The following is a 21,868-nucleotide window of genomic DNA, read 5'->3' as shown; positions in this document are numbered from 1 at the left end:
AGGAGAGAGGGTTGCTAGGAGGGGCCTGGATCACTTAAGGGGGGTTGATTCCACTATTTGGTGAATAATGTTATTTTCAACCCAACAACTCAAAACTGTTTGAAATTCCTAAATTGTACTATAGCTCACCTATTGACTTTTCAAGCAGCTGAGTAACAAAACAACTGCAAAACTGTATTCTAGTGGGAGCTGAGCCCCAAAACAATTGCAAAACAAACACTCACATACATTTAGGTTCCCACACAGAAAAGTAAACTACATAGTGGAAAAATGTCTTCATTTTAAGCTTTTGAATGCCTGCATGGCAAACACACTGAAAAGACACTTCCCAACTGTGCCCAGTCCTACCCATTCCCCTTCTAAATGCAAAAAAAATTTCAAACTTTAGCAAGGGATGGAGATAAATGACATATGTAGAACTGATGAAAATGCATCCTGCTACAAAACACAACGCACTTTTATTCATGTAATTGGACAATGGGATAAAAATGTCATGTTCTCCTCCCTTTTTTTCCAGAAAGCTTTATTAGGTCTCTGAGTCAAAACATGAAAATATTCTTGAAAATAATCTTTTCCATGCTTGGGCCTATTCATCTGTAAGATGCACAAAGCCAACTCAGGGGGAAACTGAGGAAAACTGTTAGATCCAGCAGCCATGCATTTGCGTGAGATGCAATACCTGTAATAAAGATTTTCTTACAATCTCACACTTATCTTAAGAAGTAATTAAACGTTTTAAAACAGCACAAGTTGAAAGATGTTAATATACTGCACTTGCAAGTTTTTCATGCACTGGGAGTTTAGTTAGAGTATGAGAATAACTAATCCTAAATTTGCTGTGATTTACAGGTCAGAATTCTACGATAAAGGACAACTTTCACATTTAACGGGAATTTTAATAACTGGAATTTTAATAGATTTTCTAATCCTACTTGGGAGGTAAAAATAAACACAGGACACTTCTGCATACAGAAGTCTGTTTAGAATGGTAACTTGGGTCTTTATTCTAAATCTAAATGAAGAAAAGAACGTATGGGAAAATGTTTAAGTGACTAAATTACCTTGTAAAAATAAACAAGGAGCCCTCCCTCACTGAGAGCTAGAATAAAAGGAGCTACAAGTCAAGACAATAAATGAAAAACTGAGGTATGAAACACTATCAATAAATCCAGAGATTAAAACTCACCAGAAGTTCTACTTCCCTTAGATCTACCTTTATTTCATATGTGTGGCCCCGTACAGGGTTTGACAATATTTAAAGTGGGACTGAAGGAAGATAGGGAAGCTTTTAGAAAGGAGGAATAGCTTTATTTTTTTCAAGGCAGGCTCGTTTGAAATAGTTCTCACAGAACAAAAACATGTTTAGAAAAATCTTACAAGATGGAGTCTAAAATTACAGCCTAAGGCTATAAATAAAAAAAACCCAAAGGAAAATTTAAAAAAAGGAAATAAAACACGGAGAGGGTTTATTAGGCATTTGGATGATGATCATTGTTGAGTTTCACATCAGTGCTGCCCACAGGCCATGAGTTGCAGAGTCTATGCAAATCTAACTTCACCTAAAAATACGATCAAAGACTGGAGCAGAGAACAGTTAACCAGACGGAACTTCAGCAAGAGCTTTCACGTTTTTTTAAAAAAAACCACTACTATTTATCTTGGAGATTAATGAATTCAGACAGACTGGAGCCAACAAAAAACCCATTAAAATCCAACAATTAAAGCCAACATTAAAATCTCACCTGAGAGATAACATTTCTTTTTAACATACATAAATAACATTGGTCTATACTGACAAATGTGCTCTTATACACAGACACACACATACTCTTCTCAACTAATTCAGGAAAAGTGCTTGCTAAGTACTCATATTTGGAAAATTAATAAGTAACAAACACTCTGTAAATTTTCACTTATATTGTCTTCTAAATAGCAGTAGGACAACTGGAAAACCTGAGCTAGATCCCAGGACATATCACCTTTCATAAAGGAATTCAGTAAATAATTTATTGAATAAACAAACAAATAAATTGACTGAATTACTTTCCTGTAGGGCCTGAAAGATTGGAAGAGTTCTGAGAACCCATGCAACTATGGCAATCCATAGAAGTTAAAGAGCAAATTTTGGCACCTCTGGTCAGCACAACTTCAGCCTCTAGAATGCTGATACGTTATATTTAAGATGGCACTGACACAGTGCAGGGGAGCAACAACTAACTACTACAGTACCTCACTAAAAGAGAACCTGAAAGGTGAAGAAAATAAACAACCTCCCCCCAATATTATGTTCGTTTATAGGATTTTCATTCTTCAAGTCACACAGACTTCAATCTCAAAAAAAAGAAAAAAATCTATAAATTCACTGGGACCAAGAGGATGGAAGGAAAACAAAGTTGATACAACAGAGCCAAGTCAATTTAATGCATTAAAATAAAAAGCTCAGATGAGACAATGCTACACAAAGATTTCATACCTGTTTGTCCAAAAAGGTATTTGCCCCTTTTAAGCCTCATACAATTTTCTGCTTTACCACAAAAATTATATAGAGAAGCCAAAGGACCAAGATGGATAATGTAACCTAACCTCAGTTTTTGACATAGCCTAAAAAGAAACAAGTCCTTTTCCATCACATCCACTTATAATATATCAGCACACAGTAGCCCATAATTGTTTGCACAATTAGCATTATTTTGCAAACCCCTCATTGCTCTAAAAGGATTGTGCCCAAAATATTGCATTTGCTTAGAAATATCACCGTGAGAACTGTAGAAATAAAAGAGGCAGCATTAAAAAACACCCAACCAAAACAAACCATCACAGCTTCTTCTACAGAGTATTCAGACCAATGAAGGAAAGAACAAGACAAACTACAGTGATCTAAAAAAAGAAATTACTACTCCTACATCAGGAAGATGTAAAATTGAGGATGTACAAAAGTTCCACAGTAACGAATTAATAAACATGACAGATTTAATGAGAGCAGTTAAGGAGAACAGACTTTTATTGCTAGTGTTGCTATGGCACAAGATGAGTTTTATAAAACTTCCTTGTCAGTAACAGACACAGGAAACTCTGTCTCAAATTCATTCCATCAGCCATAAAATCAGAACACACCATAGAGTGCAACTGTATAGAAAAGTCACAGTTGGAGTAACAGCAATATCATACAGACTTTTTGATGGCAGCATCACAACTATCCATGAGCTGGTGAGTCACCACAAAAGCATTAAAAGCAGGCAGACTCCTCCTTCCCATTTGGTATTTGCCAGGACAAGCAGCCATAATGGCATGGTGAAAACAACAGCCAGATCCTTCCAGTGGGAGTCAACAGGCAGCTTCATTCCCAGGTGAGCCACCCATGCTGTGACATGCTCATGAGGACCTGCCACCTGCAGAATGATAGCCTGGAGGTGCTGAGACACCACACAGCCCCACCAGTCTAAAGAAAGAGTGTCAGTGAAGGTCCATCTCTTGACCCGGTGCTAACCTCTTAACAGCTGAACTACTCCCATCCCCACACATCATGCCCACCTAACGTAGGTGGATCACAAACCACTGTACTTTCAGGGAGGTTAGCAATATTCTTGCAGTTTTAGTAGACCTGTAAAATGACCTAGTTATTTCTATAGCTATGATGAGACCTAGAACTACAAAAACTATTATAAAAACACTTTTACAGTTGTTAGAAATAACAGTAGAATTGTATTAAGTAATTAAGGAAAAGCTATGCATCTGCAGAGCAGATCTGCAGTACAGCACCTAACCAAACCGGTGCTACTCCACACAATTAACAGCAAGGTCTTGTCATTACTTGTTCCGAAGCCTCATTTGCCCACACCCGTTGAGTTTCATATGCTTTGTTTATCACTCTGATAAAACTGGAGCAACAAATAGCTTCTAAAGACTGGTAAAATCACACCTGATTAAAAAAAAAATTCCCTTCAATAACAATTTATTTGGAAAATGCTAGATGTATTAAAAGCCTACTTTCATTTCCATAATATGCCAGAAAGTCTTCCTAATGATCTTTCAATATAGAAATGTACATTTCTGTCTTAAGTACATACATGCTTCACACAAATAGTAAATGAAAAAGTAGTCCTGAACTGAAAGTATCTTCACTCTCCAATCATACTTGGAATCCACAGGAAGTGTCATACAGTCACCAACCTTTTCAAAGAAATACTCCAATTTAAGTGGTTTTAGATACCAAGACTGTATGTCAAAACACTCCAGTAGTTCGCATAACCACAGATCTTTTTAAATAAGTAATTTTCAAGATTTTCTTGGATTTTTCATCATTATGCAAACATGACTAAGACTTTATTTTAATAATGTAGGTTCACACATGCGTGTGCATACATAAGCAAACATACAGTACTAAAGGTATCTCAGATGTCTCATAATGCTTTACAGGTGACACTTTTCCCACATCACTTAAGCTTCTGTGGTATTTTATAAACATGAAACAGTTTAATACAGGATGAATCAACTGCAACTAGAATGTCTTTAAAGAAAATAGCATAGAAACGTAGCTTATCAAGCCTGATACCAGCCATCAGGCCTGAAATCTTTTATCTGCCTACACCCAGAGTAGATTTGACTGATTTTTATCAAGGTTAATTCTCTGGTTCCATATTCTTAGGCTTACACAGAAGATCTCTGCAAGTTGCAATAAACATCCTTAAAAGCGAGTTTATGGAACAGAATCAAGTCTCACTCTGCCCTGGCAAGTAATTGGTCTACAAGCAATTAAATAACCCAAGCTTGTAAGCATTTTAAAAAAATAACAGTTTACTAAACTATGCAGCCAATTTACAACTTTATTCTCTAGGAGGCAAAAGTGAAGGTTTTTGACCACCCAAACACTCACATTCCATAAAGCTGCATGCATTCTTTAGGTTGTATCTGGATGAGTATATATTTTATCTCCTCCTCCAAACATACTAAGCCTAAGACTCATTGAACTCCTTGCTGTGGGCCCAGAGGCAGGAGAAAGGCCAACTTTGTAGTATTGGTCCCGTCTCCAGCGAGGGTAGACTTTTCTGGACTTGGAAAATCAGAAAAACCCCACTTTGTCAGAGAAAGCTAAGGCCTGTGCTGCCTCAAGACCAATGCAGACACTTTGGAAATCTGTCATCATTAGAGAAAATACTTTTCAAATATAAATGAGGTGAACCAGCCTACTGTATCTAAAACTGATCTGTCAGCTGTGGCTATGGCTGCACTGATTCATGCTGTACCCTGACTTAAAAAGAATTTTAAAACTGACCTATGCTCTACATACCACACACTTCAGCGTTCCCCTCTCACATACTCCATGTTGGCCATCAAAACCCAAATGTTTCTGGAGCTAGACAAAGTACAGTCACAAGTGGGCAAAATATTTCCAATTAAACAAAAGCACTATAAATTCAAACTTTGGTGATAATCAACGTTACTCAACAGGCAAAGAAACATCAAGCATTTAACTGACATCAGCTTTAGATTGCACTGAGTGGGAAAAACAGATGAAAAATAAGTGTCTTACTACTCAGAGAAAAAAAAAGGTAGATTGGCAGCAGTACATCCAACAACCTAGAAACTTTCTGTCCGGTGTACGCAGATGCTCTATTTACAAGAAACCTCTAAAGGAGTACAGAGAAAAGACTGAAGAGTTTTGTTTTTCTTTTTAATGGAGTGTTACGTGTTACTTTTTAACAAAAGAATGTTTGCAATCAGAACTACCTTGCACACAAAGCAAGCAAATGAATACACCCTCTTATCTTCTAAAAGTGCTTCTCACAGGACAAGCCAGGATGTTCTGTAGTGGACCTCCTGAAATGGCGTTAATAAATTATACCCTACTGTACTCTAGTGCATATATTGTTGTTTGGGGATTTTAACAGCGTTCAGCATGGAAAGCACATACACTGACACAAAGGGCTGTAGCATCTTCTGTGCTAAACAAAAATATATAAATTTCCAACAGCATGATTTCTCTCACACTCCAGGAATTGAGTACTTCAAAAAGATAAATCTTCTTTGATGAAAATCAAATCAACTAGAAAAGCTAGCTAAAGCAACTGGTCTAACATTTCACTCTAAGTGGAATAAAGTATTCAACAGTTCCTAACTTATTTTACTTCACTCTTACTCTCGTGACATGGGATAAGTGGGAAGTAAAGGCAAAATGCCTCATATACAACATTTGTAAAAGACTAAGCAAAACTTATTCATTAGTCTCTCTTAAACTGTCTGAAAAAGAAGTCTTCTTTATTATTATAAATGCTGCAACTTAATATGATATTCTACAAATGCATTAAAGGCACTCTTAATTTTCAATGAAAGAAATTAAATACGTGAGCCTTTGATTCCACTTTTATTTCAAAGGAAAAACCTTTCACTGAGCTCAAGGAAAATATATTGCTTGAGCTCTATTTCACCAGACAAGGGTTAACTTTTTAATGCACATTTGCTATAAATACTCCATGAGCACTGCCACACTAAGGGCTATTCAGAGTTACGTACAAATCTACAAGTTGTACTGCAGGTTCTGTGATGCTCTTCCTCAGTAAGTCAATTCTGATCTAATGATGTCTGCGCTGGGCTTCACAGGCAAGACATACTGGGCAATTTACTTTGGAAAAAAACCCACCCTGTATCTCCGCACTTTTTCAGAGAAATAGCACTTGCTTCTATAGCTAAGGATAAATTACAACCCAAAAAACCTGGAGCACTAACTTTCACATAGTGCAGGCTCTGCAGTTTCAGATGGATACAATGTAATCCAGGATCAGTGTGTACACTAACATATGAAGCACCTAAAATTTCTACTCCAACTGAAGGTATTACTCATACAGGAAAAAGTCAACACAGAACTTATTAAGTCCTGAAAGTCTTTTTCATTAACAGAAGTAAAAAAAGATTTAATTAAAATGCTGTATTAACATGTACCTAAACAGAATTTTCAAAGTTATAAGAATGCCAGAATTTAATGAAGTCTGGTTACAGGAATTCTAGCTACAGTATACGTGCACTACATTTTTAGCAGGCATGCTAAAAAGTACCTCCATACACAGAGTATTAGTGCAATGAGGAAATGGCACATGGATTTTAAAACTCACTTTCTTTCAGAAGGCCTAAAATACAGATCTGGGTCACCTATTTGCAATAACAATCTAAATACGAGCAAAAAAGTAAGACAAAACCCACTCCACTTGAGCAGAACTGAGGTCTCACAGCTACTGAGAAGAACAATCACACTGTGATGGTGTAACCTTCAGATTTTGCACAGCACATAAAAACATGAACAAGATTTTGTACAACATTTACAGGGCACCAAAATTTAAACAAAAACTCTGCTGGAAGTTAGGATTCAACAAAGCCCAGGCAAATTGCTAACACACAGCTACTTACTTGTTCATGATAAAGACTAAAACAGGCAACCTACACACTATTTTATTTCTGCAAGACTGAGAAATCTGTTCTGGAAATGAGAATTATATACTGTATTTTCACTAAGGCCCTCCTAAGAAGCCTGTTAAGGCAACACCAGTAGTTTAGACCACTGAGGTGAATTAGTATTGAACACTTAAAAAAAAAACCAAAACCAAAAACAACAAAAAAAAACCCCAAACAAAACCAACCAAAAAAACACCTCCACAAAACAATTTTAAATCTTATCACTGAAACATTTCAATTAATTGATGCTGGGAGGAAGTGCCAGATAATTTCCTTAAATAGAAAACACAGACACAAGACGACTTCAAATACTGAACTATCTGAAAAATTAAGACCTAGAACACACATAAATAGCTAACAGTTTAAAAAAATCCTATCAGCTGTCTATATTTGCAAACACAGGTGAGAAAGATCGAGATTTGTCTATTGTTACCAGCATTATTAACTGTAAGCATAATTTTCAATTTTGGGAAAAGATCATTAAATGAATGTTTAAGCCTGTTCCTTCTACATGGATCTCCTACAAGATATTAATAGAAAAAACCTTGAAAAAAATTTTACATCAAAATTGATATTCCTGTAGTCTCAAACCCTTAAATTTAACACCTTGAATTGAGTACTAAATATAAAATGACAAGCAATGGTTTAGCAATTAAAGCAACTTAGAATAATTTAATTTACCCTTAAGAACAAACAACGTTGCCCAATAATGCAAATTATTTATGGGTGAGATGTCACATACTTGTTTTTAGAACAGTAAGTCTGTTCCCCAGAGTATTTACTGCTGAACTGTAACACTCATGTTTAAAATGCTTTTATTAAAAAAGAAACATCTGATCCTATTTTAGTAAGCACTACTTAATTGGACTACCTGTTAAAAAATCCTAGAAAATACACTCTGATTTATGTGCCAGTAGGGGCATATACATAAGTATTTTAAGGTGCTTGTATATATTTTAAGGTAACTTTTTCTGTTATACTACTACGAGATGACTGGACAAGAAGTAGAAATGTGTCATACTTTAAAGAACTAAATCGCAATACACTAGTGAGTATAACCAGCATGCAAAGATTAATCAATAAAACTTGCTCTATCATTCCTGCAGAACATGGGAATCCTTTCTTTCGTGCAATAGTAACCTAAACAGAATTGAAATGTCTCTCCTCTGCAAACATGTTGAATAAGACACCCTAAGTGCAATGACTTTGCACGTTCTGGTCTTTTCAGAAGGGTCTAGAGAGTATTAAAAATCTTCTACTCTTTGGGACATCAATTTTAATTATTCTACTAAGATTTTATAAGAGGAAAACAGACTTTCAGAGGAACCTGGATTAAAGCCAACTAGTATGACAAGTAAACAGATCACAGGTCATGCTATTCATGCTCTGGCACAGTAAAACAGTAGTTATCACACCTGAAACTTTAAATATTAATAGTCACTTCCACAAGTTTCAGAAGTGCATATGAAGAACAAGCTAAAAATTAGTTTTTTCTTTCTAGATTTTAGAAAGTTAGCCACTAACATCTGACTATATTTAACTGCATGCTGTATTACATAGTTGCTACATGAACAAATAACTACTGGCAGGTTTAAACAGGCAAGAGAGCAGGAAAAAGTACAGGGATAGTAAAACTTCAGAGAAAAACAGTCCCAACAGAAACCTGAACGGACTTACCATGGATTCTGTTCTTCCAACAACAGAAAACCACATTTTGATCTCCGGGACTACAGATCCTTGAAAGAAAAAAAACAATTCTCCACTTCTCTTCCAGCCCTCAACAGCAACCACCAGCTCTAGTCTGCTGGATTTTCCAAGATACCCATCAAGATAACTCGGAGCTCGATGCTATGACACAGTGTATCATTTATCAACAGCAGCTATAACCAATACAATATTCAGATCCTTACGTAATCAGTTATGCTGTTCTGACTTCCATTTACTTTAGAGGCTTTATTAAACTCTGAAAACTGCTAGAAAAAACAAAAAGGGAGCCCTTTTGTACTAAAGACAAAAACCTCCAAATTAAACAGGAAGTAATGTGCTGGCCCACAGACGGCTAAGAAGTCACATGCGAAAGCCCCCAAAAAAGTGATATATTTTTAAAGTAAACTGCATGCACACGCAGCTTCCAAATCATCTGGATTTCATAAAAACTGAACCACAATGTGGTTAGGAGTCTGGCAGCTTTTAACATCAAAACATCTTTCAGGGTTAGAGCAAGCAAAGTCTGCACACAACCTCAAAAAGCAACACTGTTCCCCGTTCCCTATGCCCGACCACTCCTACCAACTACATTTCCATATACCTATTACAAAAACTATTGCTAATAAAGCTACAGAGTATTACTGTAAGAAAACACACAAATGTACCAAAGGGCAGAACAAGAAGTTACTTTTTTGGATCACATATGAAGCTATACAATTGAATTTTAAACAAAAATTGGTTTAAAGCATTCAGTTTAAGAAATGCTGCTAGGTATTTTCCCAATTTATAAAAAACCAAAACAAAACCCAAACAAGCACAACACTGTTTACACTGCTCTGGCAGCTAACAGCTGTTTCATAGCTAAACTTGTTTTCTTACTATGTTTGCATATAGCATATGCACTTACTACATGTTTGCTCAGAGGGGCTGTCCTGCCTCAGAAAACACCAAAGTGAGGTGAATTAGGTGATGCTCTCTCTGAATTTCTGCTCTCTCTGGTACTCCTGGCAGGCCTTTAAAACTTCTAATTAACTGAGTAGCTGTGACTAGAAAGTGAAAGACGTAATGCACTTAAAACATTTTACCTATCACTAGGGGAGAAGAGGATCCAATACAGGGTTCCCCAGAGACCCAACACTTTCATATACACCTTGACTCACCTCTTCAGGTTTTGGTTTGTTTTTACATTAATGTACACATGTCTGCAATCACCTAGCATCCCAAGGCGATACTCCTATCGTAAGAATAAGCAGGTGCACAGCATTTCAATGCAAGCTGCATCCCATCTCTGCTTATACAACCCTTGCTTCAGCTTCAATCCTCTTTTTTTTTTTATTGCAGCAGGGAAGGAGTGACGATTACTTGATAGTTACAAATATTTGGTGTAAAGGTATTATGTAAGGTGTGATTTCTAATTTCCTCATTAGAAACTCTTAATTGGCACAGACTTAAATCTAATAAAACCCAAAACTAATAAAAACTCAAATAATTACTAGAAATTTTTTAGATGTTTCCTCAGAGATGAGCAAAGATTTACTAGGAAAGCATGAATTTTTTTGCAATGGGTAGAAGGAAGAAAAGCAGTCCATTGGTATTATTTTTATGATCTCTTGAAAATCTGCCCATTTTGTCCACCTCTAGAATATCATCAAACTGCATTTTAACAAGCTTCATTCAAAGCCTGTGACAAGTATGAGAAGCCCCTAACACATATCAAGAAAGGCAGGTCAGCACTGACATGCAAAGGTGTTCTCACAACATGCTACTGAAAGCAAGTATTTTGTCACATCACAGGAAAAGAATTGTTTTCCTAACAAAAGCTAAACAGATTCAGGGTTGTCCTTCACTTGTTGGAGCAGGGCCTGTTGAACAGCCACTGCATTTTCTACTGCTACAGCCCTTTTGAAGCACTGTAGAAACCAATAGTTCAATAAACACAGCTGGGTCAGCAATCAAACTGGGCTCCTGTGCAGGGCAGCAGCAACTATGTATTTCTGAAAGAATGAGCTTTCATTTCCTCAACTTTATGAGCAATTAATAGCCAACCTTTTACTATTAAAAAGTTTAGAAAAATCTGAATCTATTCTCATACTTGCCTCTCCCTCTCCTTTCAGGTATTCCATCCAGTTAATGTTTAGAAAATGTTAAGAAATGGTCTACTGGACTTTTTCCTCCATTTTCAAAGTTAAAAATGAGAATTCTAACTTTTATGCTGGTAAAAGTATACTACTTGAGATATGTAGAAAAAAAGTTACTAGTAAATATCAACAAGATAAGGAATAGAAAGAAAAAATGCACCAACCCTTCCTAGCTTTTCAGTCACACTCACTCAATTCTCTAAGCTGTTCTGCTCTGACCAGATTGAGAAAATTAGCACTTGTGTATTCTTTGTATTCTTCGTTACTCTTTTTTTTAATGAAGCCTCTTACAGGAAAAACATGCTAATAATTACTCACAAAAAGCAACTTTGAACCTCTTGAAAATAATTCTACTTAATTACTACAGCAACTTCTCTCAAACGTAACGCATACGATCATTTCTATCCAATGAACCTTCTGATGACTTCATATTAAGCAGAAGCTTCTACTGTACATACACCAAAACTAAAACAATCAGTTTCTTGCTTATTTCAGACCAAAATTTAAAACATAACTGTTCTTATATCCAAATTCCAGTGTTAGTGCAGCACACAGCAGTGAGATGAAATGCAATGACTGTCTGAACCAGTGTTTCTGCAACTGTGCAGAGATGAAAACTGTTGCTTCCATGACTGATCATGATAAAGAAATCATGAAATGCATTAAATAACACAAAAAACTTTCAGATCAAGCTTACACACGGACCAGTAGCACTGTTACATACTGCTAATGGAAGTTAAATGTCAGTTGTTAAAACAACATCTAGAAGCCAGCCAGCTCCAATGAAAAAGGAAACTTTTCCCCCTATAATATGCTACTTCACTCTAGATGAGAAACCAGATTTCTCAGGGTAAAATGGAAGAAAAATTACTTCCATGGCACATTTTGAAACATTCAACAGAAATGCAGATGGCAGTCAGAAGTCTGATACATATTTAATTCAGTGTCAATATCAAGTATTTGCTTCTCAAATTATTAACCCACTCCACTAAAATCAGAGCAGAATATTGACTTACATTTTTCAGATCCTGAATTATTTCCTCAGTAACTGCTGGTTGTTCAGCACTATACACCTGACACCAGGCATTCCTTTACAGATGTCAGAAATCACTCTTAAAAGCTGATACCATGCAAGATTACCATTTCAAGAACAGACTATGAAATGAGTGAAAGTTGTAAAAAAAACCAAAAAACCAAACAGTGCTGTTTAGAAGCAATTAACTATGCAAGGTAACTTAAAAGTAAAACAATCACATTTTCAGTTCGTGCACTGAGTGCCAAGGAGAACCACAGTATTCTGAAATTTCACGTATTACACAGTGAAGAGACATTAGGAAAGACTTGTTCCATCTGTTGCACACCACGTGACTACAACATAGAATTTTGAGTCTCACTGCTGCATAATTTGTAACAAGTTTTAAACTCAAAAGATTGTGTCTGCTACTTGATCCAGTTAACAGAGCAAAACCAACCAACTAGTGGAGTCTTCCATCTGGTGGCTGGAGCTGTATGTGCATTCTATACATTACTATGCAGTGCTACTAGGTACAGCATACACCCACAATTTTGGCTACTATGCTGTAGGTCTCTGCTATAAAGAAACAAAACTGAAGCCATTCTTGCACCTTGTATTTTTGCACTGTGCAAAAGATAAGGTTTCTTCACAGCAGAAAGTATTCAAACTTTAATGTATACGTTAGAATTGTTTTGTTCATTCATCAATTAACCCCCAGACCCATTCTTTGTATTTACTTCTTTACTTTCAGCAGAAGTGATAAATACACCTGTTTATTAACTTTAAGTTTAATAATACTGCCAATTTTTGGCTCTGAGAAAACTAAATAAACCAGTAGCAGAGTTTTGAATTTCAATGTCTTAATAACTGCAACAATATTATGTTTCCATTTGTATTGTCCACATCTGTGTATTTTACCAAAACATACCCCAATCAGAATAAAAGCATGGTCAACACAATGCGCACAACCAACTTAAGGGAAACAGACTTTTTCCATTAACATATTCCACAGCAGGCTGATAAAAACAGAAGCTTTTTTCAATAACACGTAAACAAACCGACTTCCATACCTTGGCAGCAACAATGCTCAGTCCCATTCCATTTTGTTTTTTTAGTGTTACAGTGATAATTTCAGGTTCTTTTCTCAAAGGCTGAGCCTATCAAACAGCAAAGGGGAAAGAAGAAAAAATTCAGAAGTTCATGTTCACTGCCAGGCTAGGAAAGTAACTAAGCAAAATAGTTCATTACAAACAAAACTACTTTGTTAGAGCAGCAGGTCTCAAATCCCAAATAATGTATCTGGTATCTATTTTACAGGTACAATATCTAACATTTGATTAATATGGATTCAGATTAAGTACCATACCTGTGTTATACTACACTGCTGAAACTTTGAGGTCCACTCATTGTTTCTCCTTTAATTCAGTAAAGAGATTATTCATGAATCAAAAATTGAAATGTAACAGGTCTATAAAATTGTAGTAAATTTTAACAAAAACTGAAGTTCAGATTCCATAGGCTCCTATTACAAATGTGAGGGTGATCTACATAGCTCAGTTTTTAGTGCTGCATCTAGAAGATGATGTTTTCTTCGCAGAATTATTACAAAGCCAATTAATTACAAAGGCAGAGTTAAACCTTTGAAATAAATTTCAAAAAAAATTCATTTCTGAATACTCTCGAATACAGCCTGAGCCCCCAAACATGTTCAGTATTTTTTTTTAATATCTTTCAACATTGCCAGCTCCTCAACTCAAAAAGTTTTAATCACAATCTTCATTAGCTGAAGCCTGTCAGTTGGAACACCTTAGCTTGTATTCATATTGAAACGTAACTGCGAGATCCACAAGACCCATGAGAAGTAAAAATATAAGCCAAGGAAAGTAATTCAAAAAAATATTAATACTTTCTGATTGAGTTCAAGTATTAGAAAAGCAAGTCATTTGTAAGCTGAAAATCCTAATTTAAAATATGAAGCTACTTCTGTTTAGCTGCTTTAAAAATTATTTCACATAAAGCCACCATCTTTCCAAAACCAAGCTGTTCTGTAACTTTGATATTCAAACAGACAAGCAGAAAAAATCCACCACCAAACAAACCCTTACAACAGGAAAAAAAAAACTACCTTGCACTGAAGTGAGACCATTTTTTACTAAGTATAATGTAAAGGAAAACTAAGTTCTTTTTTCTTCAGGGAAAAGCACGAGACTAGAAATTAATACTAAATATCTGGTTGGTAACTGCTAGTTTATAAATAAAAGCAGCCTGCACTTCCATTCACAAGTTATTTATAGACCCATGTCCATATATATTTTTGCCTGTGTTTAGAAGAAATTTCTTCAGTTTATTCTCAGATTGGGGGAATAGGACAAAGTTTGCTTATGTGAAAATTATAATCATGCTACAGCCTAGAAAAACAGTGACTTAAAAAAATCTGCAAACAGTTCCTTAAATGCACCAATTCACTTATGAACTACATGCTTAACAATGAAGTCTATTCTTCCTAGTAAGGACTAAAACTGATCACATAAAACTCAATGGCTTGCCAGGATTTCAGTTGATAATTATTCACTGAATCAATACTTACCAGCTCAGCATTCTCATGTGACAGGTGACTTTCATAATCTGCACCTTCAAAGTATATTGTCCACGTGCCTGGTGACCGTGGATGAGGTGTTAGTCTACAAAAACCTAAAGGAAAAAGTAACATCAGTATAGTCATGGTATTTTCTCAAGGGATTAATTAAAATAAAATAGTATTCATCTTTTTGTATTCATTAATGTGTCAAATCTTGTATCTCAGATGCCATTATGGGCTTTACTGCAATTTTATGCTATTACCTACAAAATACTACAGTTCTATAGCAGTTGCTTCTGAGAAACATACTTATTTAAAAGCACTGCAAGCTCATAGAAAACTCCAGGCCTGTAAAATACTGCTTTTACCAACCAGATCATCTTTTAGAATACAAACTACCAGAACTCTGATTAAGACAGTGCTACAGAAATCTACTTTACAAAGGGTCTAGCTAACCAGTCTCAACATAGATTTAGCAGAGGAGCAGCTCTGCCTGCACTCATGACGTTTTTAAACGCAACACTGCAATTAACAGGCATTTAGTTGATTTACTTTTTGTTATTTGAAAAATTTCTAGAATTTTGAAAAAGAAGCCACAGCAGTTCAGAAATATCCAACATTACCTCCTAAATCAGGGACATTGAGAATCCACATCACACAGAACTTATCAATCACTCCATCCAAATATATGATATTCTCCTCCTCATAACGAACATTTTTCAGCAATTCAGTTTACACTGTTTCACTGCAAAAAGTCCCTCAGCATAATTTAAGGGATACCCAAGTAGTAAAATTTTCAATGTATGCATTAAAAAAAGCCTTACTTATAATGAATATACAGCCATTTGTATGGCAACTGAATTATACTTACTAATTAAAGAATTTATTCTAAGAGTCTCCTTTCACCTCAAGACTACATCCTCTGTTACTCACTGGACTTCCAAAACAATCAGTTTCCTACTTTTCTTTTAAATGCAAGAATATGGCTTTTCTATAAACTAAGTTGGAAGCAACAATTGCAAAGCTTCACTCCAGTATAGAGCAAGGCTGCTTTTTCAATAGCCTTTGTTGCTACAGCCTCTTATTTATCTCAACATTCCTGTACAAATTTTTTAAACAACTGCTTGTAAGCAGAAGATTTAAAAATTCTAATAAAATTGAGTAGCACCAAATAAATATTATAACTTGTTCATTTACCGTAAATGCTCCGACAGACCCCCTGCTTTACTTTCTCAAGTTTAAGTCAACTTCATGCAACCACAAGATCTATCATTTACTTGTCATCTGAAATTCTGTTGGACTACAAATGCCCAAACCCTAAGTTCTTACACTGATCAACAGTGAAAGAACCATTTTAAGCTCATGGGGTTTTTTTTAATGTTACATGGAAGCAGCTGATGAGTAAAAAAAATATGATTTAACTATTCAATTCACCTTCATTTTAAAAATCAAAAAAAGTTTTGGAGCGAAGGCAAAACAATGTTTCAGCAGGCACTAGTAACTCAGCACTGCATACTTAGAACCTGGAAACTGAATGAGAGGGGCAGGAAGAAAGGGTAAGGATTAAAAAAACCTTAATAATTTTGATGGGTTGCAAAAGTAAACATTTGAAGAACATAGTATAGAAAGATTGAAACATACACAAAAAAAAAGTGGCTTACACTTAACTGAAATATATTTTGCATTCTGTGTTTGCTACACAGATCATTGTAAAACAACAAAAGAACTAACCTCTTTGACAGAGTGGATCTAAAAATTCTTGTAAACCACTTGGAACATTTCTGACAACATCACAGGAATAGCCATCTTCTGGTAAAAGAAAAGGTAGCTGTAAGTCAGGATCCTCTTCCAGCTGGACTTCTCGGCCATCACTGCGAGCAAGTTCATCAGCCGTATTTTCTGCAACAGTTACTACATTCTCTATCAATTCCTGGACAGAAGGCAGAAAGACACTGTTACTACAAAGGGATAACTTCATTAAGTTAAAAAACCTAACATTAAGAAGATGCTAAGATTGAAAGAAAAATCAAAACTGGAAAATAAATTACCAGATATAAAACTTCTTTGGCTTCGCTATGTATAGTCAGAACACTGCACTGATTTATTTTATGACATCTAGTAGATAACTGTATTACCAAATGTGACAGAAACTCTTATTTTTACTTCAGTATTTTTCAAACTTGTGGTGCATGTTTTTAATTGAATATTAATAATAATAAACCAAGCAACTATGGAATTCTACCTATGTGTAAACAGGTAATATAGATTATGTTCTTCAGCAGAAGACTTTGTGGTTTGGTAGCCGATATATAAAAACATCTCCAAGCTACAAGTCCCTCCTCCCCCTACACCTGTAGAGCTGTTGTATTAGTGTCTCTGATTTAATAAACAAATGTATCTAAAGTTAATAAAACATGGACTTTGTACACAATGCATTCAGCTATATAAATATTAGACTGCCTCTGCCTTTTTTTTTTTTTTTTGAGATCAGAGAACTATTAGAGTTTACCTGAAGAGTGTTTTTTACAGTTCTGCAAGGAACACACTACACTGTCTTTTGACTTTTGCCATGGATAAGACTTAGAATAGTCAGTCATCTTAAATATCAAGATAAAAAACCAGTTCCAAATGCAACATTATACAGATATATACATACAAATTCCAGGTTTCAACATGTTAACCAAAGGACAATCTGTCCACTGTTTGTATGAAGGGATTCAAGATCCATGGATTTTTACATCCTACATGTGAAAAAGCCTAGTGTTCCTGATGCTTTCCTTTGATTTCTACAAATTATCAATCTTTGTTCCTTCTGGTTATACACAGAACCAAATTTTAGGGGTGCTGTGTTCTCTTCTACCACCTTTCTGTATTTCATGACAAATGGTGTAAGATGCAGTGACACCTCTCTGAATACATGCAGCATGGAGTGGTACCTTTCTGTCCAACTCAGTGTAAGAGATTCTTGATAATATCCTGCTTGAGTAAGTGAAGTACATCCACCAAAGATAAGATAGCTGTTTACAGACAGTGGTTTTTTATCTCAGGTATGTTAAAACTGCACAAAGAGTGATAGAAGAATCTTACTGTTGGGATGAGTGGTTCATCTGGAGCACAGTGATAATTCTGCAACAAAGCTTGTAGCTGCAGAGAATTCAGCTTAAAGCAAGTACTGTTAATATTTGGAACATCTGCATGTGAGTATTTGTCCATGGTAAGCAATGTGGTTGCCTAGAGGGGAGAAAAAAGTCACAGATGACAAATTCAAACCAGAATGAAACCTTAAGCCTTGTGTCTAAATGCTCTCTAGATAAGAGATAGGAAAAGAGAAAGCAAGAAGCCAGATTTGTAACAGAAGCAACATAAATATCCCCAAAACAAACACTAAATATATTTCCTGTACCAAAAGATGAACTAATACTAAATCTATAATAAATTAAGCACATCAGTTTTTCAGCTACTCTTCCTGTCTCTGTTCAACATAGTTACAGCTCAGTCTTATAAACAGAAATTTAACATCCATGTTCACTATTCATTTCACTTGTAAATTAACCATTAATGATGTTGAAAACGTATTTTGTGTCTTTACCTCAATGCTACCTCAGTGTTCCAGGATTGATTCACACAAGCCATTCTTGTCCACATGCTATTTTCTAGGAACACAGCATAGGCAAATATTCTCTTTGAATATACAAGTATGTGAGAAGTGTTAATCATAAATACACTCACCTGTACTATTCTGCTCAGGTGGCAATCAGCAGCCAATTCTAAACCTTGTTTTTCTGCCCAGGCTTCAATGTGGCCCAGCTGTTGGCGAACAATAGCTCCCCAGTAATGTGAACATAACCCTGAATCTGGGGCTGTAACTAATCTGTTAAAAAGCCACATGTTGATAAAATGAAACAGCTGGGAGAAGAGCTGTATAGTTAGAGCAGCATTCACTCTACATCGTCGCAGCAGGGACATGGCTCCAGTCAAGGTATGCAGCACATCATCTACAGAGATAAAACAAAGAGTCAGTCATGTTCACATACTGCAGTGTACACCCGGCTTCGGCAGTAACACAGAGACACTGAAGTCAGGCTGGTGAATGCTAGGTGGAACGTGTACTTAAGTTACACAGGCTTTCAGAAATACATGTACTGCTCCATGGTTTTCAAGATAGAGCAACATTAAAATGTTAGGCAGAATGTAACCCCTGAAACGAAAATAAATTATTGGGGGAAAATATTTATCAGACAAGTAAATAACTGGCTATACCCAACATTTAAATCACATCCTCACTTTAGTAAACTGATTTTTCTATTAGTTTTTATACCAAGTTAAAACCTTCATATTCTATTGTTTCAAATACATATTCCAATTATTCCATAGCTTCTTGAAGTTAAGTATCAAATTGTACTCAGAAATTTCAGCAGAAGTTATTTGCATTGTATGACACACTTAAACTATAGAATGCACCTTCTGTTTACACATTAGATTTTTAAAACATTATTCAAAATCCCATTTTCCAATTACTGCATTGCAATAACTAACAAGCAATAGGGACTTCTGTTAGCATCACCAAGAGCAAACATCCTCATGTGTGTCCTAGTGGAAGCAACACATTTATCTCCAGGTCTTCTTTAAAGCAATATTTTTAATCTGAAATCTCTTTTGAAAAGACCATTAAATTAGTTTTTTTAGAATCAAAACTCAGGATTGTGTCTGAAAAAATTATCTGTAGGTTATAAGAAATCTATAAGGCAGCTCAAAAATAACTGAAATAAGAACAGCATCTGCCTTTATTCCAGTATCAGTTTGCTACATTTTCTGGGTTTGTGTCCCCAGAAGTACTCTCACTGTACAGGGCACTACAAACATAGCCGTGCATCTTTAGTCTTCCTTAAAGGTTCAATGCAGGAAAAAAGCAAGAACAGAAAGCTTAATACCTAAAGTACCAGAAAGCATCTATGAAATTTGTATAAATACTCTTTGCAGTTCAACAGAATGACTGTATTTAATTGCTCTGCAGATCACCTTTCCTTCAATTATTGAAGCATTGGAAGTCTGAGCACAGTCACTGAGCCAGGATTGCAGACACAGGGTGATCATACACATTGAGCAGGATGCTCTCCTGGACAGGAACAGCCCAGAAAGGTTCATTGCTGTGAAGCAAGCAAAGTGTTTCAAGTATCATGGCAGAGAACCCTGGCAGGAATCTACAAGGCCAGTCAGCCTGACCTTAGTAGCTGGGAGGTCCTTGATCAGGTTCTCCCATAACAGCTCTACAGTGAAATAGCTGAGGTGAGGACTGGATAAGCCGATGGCAATGCACAGAGAGAACTGGTTGGACCATAGGACTTGGTGGATTTGCATTGCAGATACAATGTCCAGTTGGCCATCATGCGTTAGTGGCATCCCTCATGTTTTGAGATGAGACTGATGCTGTTTAATGACTTTAATTAATGATCTGAGCAATTGGATGGAGTACATTCTCTGCAAGTTCACAGATGACACCAAAAGGGGGCAAAATACTGATACAGTAAAGAGCAACAGTAAAGAGCAGCAGTATTTTTCAGAAGGGCCTCAGTAGGCTGGAGAAATGGGCTGACAGGGACTCCATGAATGTCAAAGGCAACTGCCAAGTCCTGCATCTGGGACGGAGTATGTCTGTGTGACAGCACAGGACAGGTGCCACCAGGACAGAAAGCAACCCTGATGAAACTTATGGAGAGATCCTAGTGACATCAAGTTGAATGTGATTAAACAGTGTTGCATACTAAGCTGTTAAGTCAGCAGCAGTGCAGCTAGCAGGAGGGAGAGAGGGAAGCAATCCTTCCTGTGCATTCAGCATTGAGAGACTGCATCTGGAGCACAGCATCGAGTTTCAGAATCCCTGGCACAAGGAGGATACAGATTTAAGGGACCAAATTCAGCAGAGAGCCAAATCATCCATGCAAAATTGATGCAAATAATTCTCAGGGGTTAAGGTAACTTGTAAATGTAGTACCACTAGTATGAATAGATTTTTTCCTTAACAATTAATAGTATGGCTTGGAAGACACAAAGATCAAGTAGTCTGACCTATTTTAGGCCTCTGAGGATTATTTTCCTCTGGATCATCAAGGAATGCTGGCATGTAGTTATTAAGCTCTGACTGCAGACAATGAACCAGGTACCTGGAAGGGAATGGGGAAAAAAAGTAAATTTTAAATCCTCTATGTGTTCATTAAAAATGGTTCTGAAGAAAAGAGTTCTATCAAATTACAAGATACCTGAAGTTTCTGTGTTATTAATGTGATTACAGGAAACCCAATAATACTTTTAAAAAGGCCTGAGAGACCAATTTTCCTACACCTTTCCTAAGAACACTGGAAAAAGAAGTGTCTGGGAACAAGCACAGACCTTTACATGCAATATTGCTACCACACTGGTAAGTGAAGGTCATATGCTACATGAAGAGATGCTGTCAGGCCAACCTTGGGTTCCGTAAGTTTGTAAAAATAATTTTTTCCAAACAGAAATACATTTTTTAAAATTTTAAAATCTAGCAAGAGTAGTACTTAAAAAAAAAAAAAAATTCATGTTCTGACCCAACACACAAAATCCTGAAATGGCCCTAGGGCTTTGTGTGAGTAATTTTCTGATTCTTTTATTTCTCTTACCTTTAACTACCCTGAAATGAAAATCTGTTTCAGTATCCTTTCTTTTCAAATAATTAAACATTTTCTTTAACTCTGTTTTTGCTAATTCATTTATATGTTTTCTGTTAAAAACTGAAACTAAAAAGGAATCAAATTGTAAACACAAGTATACAAGAAAATATTTCATGGCTTTCTAAAACTCCCCCTTCGTTTCACTGGTAACATTTTTAATGAAATACCCACAATTGCTAGAAATTAAATCCATGACAATTTCAACCAGTACTGGGAGTATGCCAGTTACCATCAAGTGACATTTTCACAATAGACTTCTTTCTGTTCATGCTTCAGTTGTGCTTTTTTA

The 21,868-nt window shown here is 36.0% G+C and overlaps 1 protein-coding gene across 25 annotated transcripts in view; it reads right to left on the bottom strand.

Moving 5' to 3' along the window:
• Positions 1–21,868, bottom strand: part of AFDN (afadin, adherens junction formation factor) — a 119,947-nt gene that overhangs the window by 29,479 nt on the left and 68,600 nt on the right. For all 25 annotated transcript variants that reach the window (XR_006015547.1, XM_042025121.1, XM_042025135.1 and 22 more), the window contains 6 exons: positions 20,948–21,042; positions 18,611–18,876; positions 17,969–18,112; positions 16,613–16,811; positions 14,891–14,994; positions 13,374–13,460 (listed from right to left, as the gene is read on the bottom strand). Coding sequence is in view for 24 of the 25 variants with exons in the window: in XM_042025121.1 (XP_041881055.1) it covers positions 13,374–13,460; positions 14,891–14,994; positions 16,613–16,811; positions 17,969–18,112; positions 18,611–18,876; positions 20,948–21,042 (895 nt within the window). In the remaining variant the exon portion in view is untranslated. The remainder of the gene's footprint in view (positions 1–13,373; positions 13,461–14,890; positions 14,995–16,612; positions 16,812–17,968; positions 18,113–18,610; positions 18,877–20,947; positions 21,043–21,868) is intronic.

The sequence above is a fragment of the Corvus kubaryi genome, unplaced genomic scaffold (genome assembly GCF_017639235.1).
Source record: "Corvus kubaryi isolate FWS band 111438036 unplaced genomic scaffold, C.kubaryi_AGA036_p1.0 37266, whole genome shotgun sequence".
In the NCBI taxonomy this organism is placed as follows: domain Eukaryota; kingdom Metazoa; phylum Chordata; class Aves; order Passeriformes; family Corvidae; genus Corvus; species Corvus kubaryi.
Note: the sequence above shows the minus strand (reverse complement) of the source record. Positions and strands in the feature narration are given on the sequence as shown.